Source organism: Battus philenor, unplaced genomic scaffold (genome assembly GCF_028537555.1).
Source record: "Battus philenor isolate CCGP_79_NKW_IND1 unplaced genomic scaffold, ilBatPhil1.0.hap1 SCAF_8, whole genome shotgun sequence".
Lineage (NCBI taxonomy): Eukaryota > Metazoa > Arthropoda > Insecta > Lepidoptera > Papilionidae > Battus > Battus philenor.
This window is the reverse complement of record NW_027181748.1, coordinates 15,011,081-15,019,598: the sequence shown is the minus strand read 5'-3', so window position 1 is coordinate 15,019,598 and position 8,518 is coordinate 15,011,081. Positions and strand designations below refer to the sequence as shown.

At 33.4% G+C, this 8,518-nt stretch overlaps 1 protein-coding gene across 1 annotated transcript; it reads left to right on the top strand.

Annotated features, from left to right (window-relative positions):
• The first annotated feature begins 636 nt into the window (after positions 1-636).
• LOC137931857 (epidermal growth factor-like protein) lies at positions 637-3,635 on the top strand. The gene is made up of 3 exons (XM_068775368.1): positions 637-671; positions 1,932-1,989; positions 2,844-3,635. Exons 1-3 carry the CDS (start codon positions 637-639, stop codon positions 3,633-3,635), a joined length of 885 nt encoding a protein of 294 aa, XP_068631469.1.
• The last annotated feature ends 4,883 nt before the right edge of the window (positions 3,636-8,518 follow it).

Here is an 8,518-nt window from a genome sequence, read left to right as displayed (position 1 = left end):
CTTATAATGTTAAAATAATAGACGATTCAAAAGCACATGTAAATGCATAATTAAATAACGATATTTTGAATTTAGAATTTAAAGACTATGCACTGATATTTCAGCCCATAGACGCCTACTGCAAGGGATTGGCATATTCTAAATATATCTATAGGAGGGATCTACGATATCGCAGCGTTGGGCAGGCGCGTTGGAGATCGCAGTGTGGTAATATGGTACGCAGAGGATGCTTCTGCCTACCATGTGGAGACTTGTTTGTGAACAGTAGCAATACTATATTTTTAATGCACAAAGTGTGAATTATATCATTCTGTGTCTTGGGTTTAAAAAGCTACGATCTGGCTACTAAATAAACACACACACACGCACACACCCGCCCACATTTATATATAATAAATGTGTGTGGGTGTATTATATATATATCTATATATATTTATAAATATATATATATATAAATGTTGTTACGTTTTTTTGCTTGAGTTAGAGTTGGCAGTATGAGTTCTGTGCATAGAAAAAATATACAACGTTATTGGTTACAGGTGTGTTGTTTACACAACACACATATACATGTATACATGTAACCAATTAAATGTTATTAATGATAAAAATATTTGTTTACAGTACTCAAAGAACAAGATGGAGGATATACTATGTGCAAACGAAGAAAATGTGCGGCAAAAAGAGATGCGTGCTGAAGAAATCTAAAAAAGAGGTTTGAACTTTGATTGTAGTAATTTTAAATATTTTTCTTTATATCATTAACCATAGAAAGGGATCTAAAATGCAACTCCTTTCACATTCTTATTTCTAAGATTTTGAAATACAAAATGGTGGACAGTAAATGTTGTTGAGTTTAATAGGGACGCTGAATGCAAGCCGCTTCCAACTGCTTCTCCCTTTTTTCTTTATATAATATATAAAAGTTAGACCCGATACACTTCGTACTATCAAAAGCTATCTGAAAAGTCAAAAGGTATAAAAATGTATGATAATTTTATTTTTTGTTTAAATATCTTAAATAATGTCATATCAAAAACGATTACTTCCAACAATCACTTTTATATTTTAATTGCTTTATGGTACGCGATATTCTTTTGTTTTAAATATCTAAATTTGACAAATCTTTTATTTCCTTTGTGGTTTACTTTTATCAAAAAAGTAGGCTTTGTTTTTTTATTTCTCTATTAATATATTGAATATAAGTAAATGTATTTGTATATCGTATGACAGTATAAGGGTGGTATCCAGTGAAGAAACATTCTTTTCACACAGAGTTACATAAATTCAAAAGCTTCTAGATGTTATGACAATTTAAGAAAAATATAAAAAATAGTCGAATATATCTATCTCTATTCATTTTTATATATGTATATATGCTATAAAGAAAGGATGTTGGGATCGAAGATGGCAGGACGTGTTCAGAAAGTTAAAGAGCGATAGAGAGGGCTGCATAAAGACATAGCCGGAACGTCTCCCACGTATTGAATTTAAATTGCTAATCGGATACTCCGAGCGGTTGAATATTTTTCTAAAACGTGAATGAAATTATTTTATACATATACATCTTTAAATCACATTATTAAGCAACCTGAACTACGATAGAAGCAAGTTCGATTCCATAAAAAAACTATTTTATATATTTATACGTATATTACACACATAGAGTAATTTACAATGATCACCTGTGTAATGGAATAAAAAAGAGAAAGAAGTCAAATTTAATTCTCCTATTTTGCGCCTATATCATTCCGCTACCTTTAATGAGGTAAATTTGTAAATAATAAATAGCAAACATCCTATCGTTCTCAGCTAAAACGGCTGCCTATCCGACAACATTGTACTTTGTATGTATATACTCTGTACTTTGTATGTATACTTTCTATGTACACTTTTCTCCCACTTCACTTGTCTTCTTAACATTTCAATTCAAGTTCGTATCCAGTACACACGAAAAAACACTTCGTTCCTCAAGATAAAGTCTACTTAAATGTCCCATAGTACCGACTTTAGTTACTTCTTCGCAATACAATCAATCTATTATTCTCTGGAACGCACTCCCCCTCGATATTAGGATAATCAGGAAACGTTGCACGTTCAAAGCGAAGTTACGAAAGCTGTTGCTTGACAGGTTGACGAAGTCTCCACGATAATTGGATTTTTTATTATTATATTTATATAAATAGTATCTGTAGATATTTAAATATATATATTATGGTATATTAATATATAATTATATTTTGTAGTAGCCTTTACTTAGTAAAACTGGTTTCACCTGTCTTTATTAGTCTATCTCTGCGGTCTAAGCGGTCAAACTATTAACAATCAGAGAATGCTTTAGGCATTTAGTTCGCCGTTATACATAAAATATATAAAAAAAGTGTTTAAATTAATAAATATTTGATAGTATTTAGTCTAAATAATACAACGTAATACAATTAATATATAATTTTCATTTATTTATTTACACTACTATTTTACACAGAGATAATAACTAAAATATAACAAACAATTCACATGGTACAAGAGGCGGTCTTTACCATACAACCTTTGGATGGATATTAGAAACATGAAGGAGGGGGCAGTTTAGGGTGTACATATATACAAATACACACATTACTTTACATATATATATATATATACAAAAATACTTATATTTTCATATATACACATACATAATATAATACAGTGGAATTGGGAGATAGTAGGGTATAGAGTGGAGATCACGAATCGGCAAGAGTAGCGTTGGAGATTCACCTACAAGGTGGACAGACGATCTTTTCAAGGTCGTCTAAAAATGATGGTCATGACGAAGTATACGTAATAATACTGCTATCTCTTTCCAGACGTACTCCGTGAAAAATCAACCTGTTTGTTGTACCGGATGGCAGTATAAGAGCGAAGACGACAGCTGCAAGCCTTTATGCAGTACAGGCTGCAGCGGAGGTCACTGCGTAGCCCCCGACATTTGCAAATGCGACCCCCCAGCCTACCTCGACGAGGAGCACAGAAACGCTTGCATAATCCCAACATGCGAACCTCCATGTATAAACGCTGTATGCTATATCAACAACACTTGCAAATGCAACGAAGGTTTTGTTCAACACAATACAACGCACTGCTATCAATGCGACCCTGGTTATACTATTGACGACACTTTTAACTGCGTGCCTATATGTGACAGCCAATGCGTAAACGGAAAATGCATCGGACCGAACATATGCGCTTGCGCATCTGGATATATACTTAAAGACACCTTCACATGCTCACCCGTCTGTGAATCGGCTTGTGTTAATTCAGAATGCACTGCACCTAATTTGTGCACGTGTTTGGAAGGTTATACTAGTGTGAACGGTTCCTGCGAACCTGTATGTAGTGCTTGTGATGGTGGACAGTGCGTTGGACCTGAAGTATGCGTTTGTGAGCCAGGGTATACTAATAGTACGAGGGGATGCGTTCCAGTTTGCGATGAGACTTGTGTCAACGGGTTCTGTTCTGCGCCGAACCTTTGCACATGCAACGAAGGGTATGTAGCCAATGATGATGGGGATAGGTGCGTTAAGGACTGCGAAGAAGGCTGCGAAGGAGGATGTGATGAAGATGGTAAATGCCTTGACTGCAGCATTCCTTTTCGGTGAGTAATTTTTTATAATTTTATTTTAACTATCATTCATATTTGATGGAATCAAGCGTTACCTCGCGGAAGTCCATCCTAAGTAAGAAAAGGACCAATATTTAGCCACTTCCGCAAATGCAGTGGTAGTCGTGCAATGAAATGCACCGCCCGCCAGCCCGCTGATAAATGCGTATGCGGCAAACAATGCGAATCACACAACCGCCACCGCCAAACCATTTAACACGTGTTTCAGCCCTCGACGGGGCATCTTCAGGAGTTATGTTACACCGATTAGTGCCAAACACAGAGTCTATAATTTAGGTTATTTATGTGTAGCTTGTTGAACGTCTGATATGGCGACTTACTGGGGATGCCCTCTGTTCCATTTTGGGGATAAAGGAATAAATGATTATGAATGAGGTTATTATCAGGTGGATATGTTTTTTAAATATATAAATGAGACTCGAAACACCGTGGAACATCATCTAACAACACCATTCTCGGATTATTGGATCACGGCTCACGCTACTTTAGACCTGGCTGATCAGGAGTTAGTAATTGCAGTTAATCGTTAAAAAAATCCTTTACTTTGGTCCTGCACGAACTGAAGTAGGGTGTATATATATTAAAAAGATAGGACATATATTAAACAATTGTTTCGTTTTATAAGCCACTGTAATATGTGAAGATTGTTCATATAAATATCACAGTTTCATTATTAGAAATAATTCTTTCAGTTTTTGCAGTTCTAATATTATCATTAAAAAGGTTTATTTCATTTCATGATATTATAAAAAATTACACAGTTAGATACTTTATCGTAATTATTTACTTTTGAGTCGATCTATTATAATACTTACTGTACTCGACTATGCCTATTCCGTTGATGCTCGGAACAATTCATGTTATACTCGTAAGTAAAGTGTATTATTTATTGTATATAAATATATATTATTTTTAATCTATCGGAGATTACTGAGCTTTTTTGTTCCGACTGTACTTATTCTATTGATGCTTTTAGAAATTTGTACGATAAACTATTTAAAAGTTTATCCAAATCTCATGCTGGTAATGTAACTGCATATTTTTTTCTAATCATCAACCTGTCATATATATTCGAGCTTTATTTCATCCTGACTGTACCCTGAGTCATTTCTATCAATCATTTCTATCTATTTTCGTCTTGACAGTACTTGTTTTTACAACTGCATTGATGTTCTCCCAAGTTATGCGCATACTAAGTTGATCACGGCGTCGTCATTGACATTGTCCATCTGTCGTCGATTGTACAATGCAAGTGCGTGGGCCGCCATTAACGGAAGGCGAATAGTCTGTACGCACCGATAGCGTCAGGCAGGACGTAGACAAAGTACAGTCGTGCTCAAAAATACTTAAGGTTTCTTTAATTAATAATAATATTAAAAATAAAAGATATGTATGTTATAATTATTTGTATTTTGTACTGTTCTACACTGCTTATGGACTGTGGAATATGTGTTTTTCGAGAGGAAATTTGATTAATTTAAATGACAATTATAAATGAAGAATTTGATTTTTTTATCAGGATTACGAACATATCGCCGTCCCTACCAAATAAAAAGACATTCGCCATTATTATTTTTATCGGATTTTTAAATATTTGCAATCTACCATTTCCAATACACTTTGTTAATTTTTTTCATAATTTTCTGCCTAAAAATGGCAGAGATAGGCAAAGATATCTTTATTTTCTCTAAATAAACAATATATAGTATAAATAATAATAAAGAGATTATATGATATGAGTAAAAACTTTACTAGCATTCGGCATGCTAAGGATAGATACAATTATGTTTTAATGAATATTTTCACTGTTTTATTTAGCTAAAATTTAGATATTACCAATTACTGGTAATATCTTCAGTCCATCAGTTTTCGTCTCCCCTGAAAAGTTGTATTTTCGGACTTACCATTTTATTCGGTGGGGGCAACGATATAAAATCAACCAAATTATTACCCTTATTTGATGAGGTTGTATATAGTAAATTTTTAATGTTGTATCACCTATAAAAGAACACGTAATAGAAGAATTACTTTTACAACTTTTCTGTACTATTGACTTATGTGTACTGGTGTACCTAAATAAATAAATATTAGTTAGATATATTACTTCCAAAGTATGATATTGATAATATTATACTGAGTTACAAGCTCCCTATGTTTTTGTATACAAAATGCTCATGTAAATTTGTAGGGTTTGGTACACTTAAAAAAATTTAGGATTGTATTTACTAATCAATTCAAAAAAAGTAAAATGACGTAAAAATAATGGTCGTTATTATTGCACGCGAGTGTACGACGTATGAGTAATCGCACGCATTGTCCCTGTGACGCGAGCCGCTCCATTACTTATCATATCGACCCATATTGTAGTGACAAGAGAAAATAGATATTATACACTTGCTGTCTTTCAAATTTATCAGAAGGACTCTAAGCTCATGTTTGTTGCACAATATCTATTATTCATCTTTTTGAAATACAGGCTTATTATTTCTCGAAGTAAAAACCTTAAAAGGGGTAAATGTATAGCTCATTTATTGTCAATTAATCAATGGTACTATTCAAGATTCAAGGATTTCAATAATAACAAATAAATTATTAAAAATATATGATGTGTACTTGTCGCATTTAAAAGAAAAGTAAAATAATGTTACATATTCCAGAGTGATCATATGTGTGTTTTGTTGAACAGACGGATGTAAACCACCTGTATATGTATTTGTTCCTCAAAATCAAATCAAGTGCAATGACAGCGGTTACACGAGTGACGGCGTTTGAATTCAAAATCTCGACCGAATTTGAAAAGAATGATTTAAAACAAAAATTCTTGTGGCGGTAGTGGCCATCAATACGGAGAGTTCTAACGTAAATGCAAGTGTTATTGGAAAGAAATGTAAAAGCTTTTTTCTGACAAATTAGCTTGTATAGTTTCTTTTATACCTTTAAACTTATAACCATCATACACCATTCATGCATACATCAATGTAAAAAAGCGCCTGTGAAAATTATGCTGCAATGTTGTATAATTGATTATTTTTGATATTCTTCTAAATGTTTTGTTAGCAAACTGTAAAATTCAAATGAATGTTGTCGGATTTCAATGATTTTAAACAGGTTTTTTTTCTCTTTTTTTCTGTCAACCCACTTTATATACTGTATGGGAGTCAAAATTCTTTTATATATTAAAAAAAACCTTTACAATTCGACTTTCAAATAAAAAAACACTACCATTACATCATTCATGAATATTTTTTTATTAATTTCCTAAATGTTTTTAACACTGTAATAATTCAAATCTGGATATTTATTTATATTTCGAACAGTGGTACAGGTACGGTAAGAGTAGAGGACGAACATAGGTCGCCGTTACGATTTTCGGACTACAATCTCATATACTTGGCACTTGGTGCATTAATTATATAGGATTGCCAGGATTTACAGGATTGCTTACAAGTTCTAGAGGCTGGGAAGCAGTGTATTGTGCGTACCACAATATCACATTGCGATCGCCAACCCACCTGCCAAGCGTGGCGAAAATGGTATATCGACACGTAAATATCTCGGAAGGAAGCTCTACTCTGCAGTGGGCATCTATCGGCTGATAATAAGAGAGAGAACAATGTAACAAGTTGCTTAGTGCAATACATGCCAAGGGCACGTGCAAAACCAGAGTTACGTGTTTTAATTTTACTACATTTTTGTGAAATTTTACGACTTTCTCAAGAGATCATTATCTTCTGTTAATTCATTGATATCCTTAATATAATAGGATTTTTAACCGTTGTGAATTGAATCGATAATGATACTAGGCCACTGATTATATTACCGTCGTTATTACAATCAAATTACGTAATAATAAAGTAACTAGAGGAAGCAAACAACACTAGGTCATCCATAGAACATTGTAGAAGTTGTCATTTTCTATTAATATAATAATATTATGCAACTACGAGGATAACAAAGGATAATTACGTATATATAATTAAAACTTAACAACAACTAATTTTAATACTGTTTTTTGTATCATACCGTTGCCCAAATGGCATTTAATATGCGGTATGAAGTGGCAAGACGTACAGTAGATTTGTCTTAAGACTTCATGGGTTAGTATTCCGACACAGATATTCCGGTGATGATATGCGGATCCGAGACGTGATCACATACGACGGGTTTCGTAAGAAGGTTTATAGTCACCAAGAGAGCAATGGAGAGAGCTATGTTCAGAGTTTTGCTGCGAAATCTAATCAGAAATGATAAGATCCGCAGAAGAAACAAGGTAACCCACGTAGCTCGAAGAATTACCTGTCAGAAGAAGAAGATCAAAGACCGGTCGTCGTGGTGATTTTTGAGGTCTATGCCTTCCAGTGGGCATCCATCAGAGCCATTGGTAGCTTCCTGTAGGTACTGACATTTTATGTTAATTCGAAAGTGCATGTAATTGCCGATTTAAATAAAGAACATTTTGTTTTTAATTTTAAAGGACAAAGGCAATGTCTACATAATAGACTCGTTGGTGTTTAATGTGATTCGCGATATCATTTCGTCATCTATTCATCTATTTACTAAAGGAATTTATTTAATTTTACGTAATAATGGATTATTATAGATATTTTCCTTCTATACCTATAAGCGGTAACTAAATATTTCACGCAAATATTTGTCGAAAAAGTTTTGGTTAAAAGTGTACATATACGAATAAATGTATGTTTAAAATTATAAAAAAAACACACGTTAGAGCTTTGATTTTTTCGACTGCATTGTAGGGAAAATATATCGTGCGCTTGAGGAAGCATTATAGAAATTAATTAAAGCTATTTAGCTGCTGAATGCGTTAATAATTCAATTATGGAATGCGCCTGCAAGCGA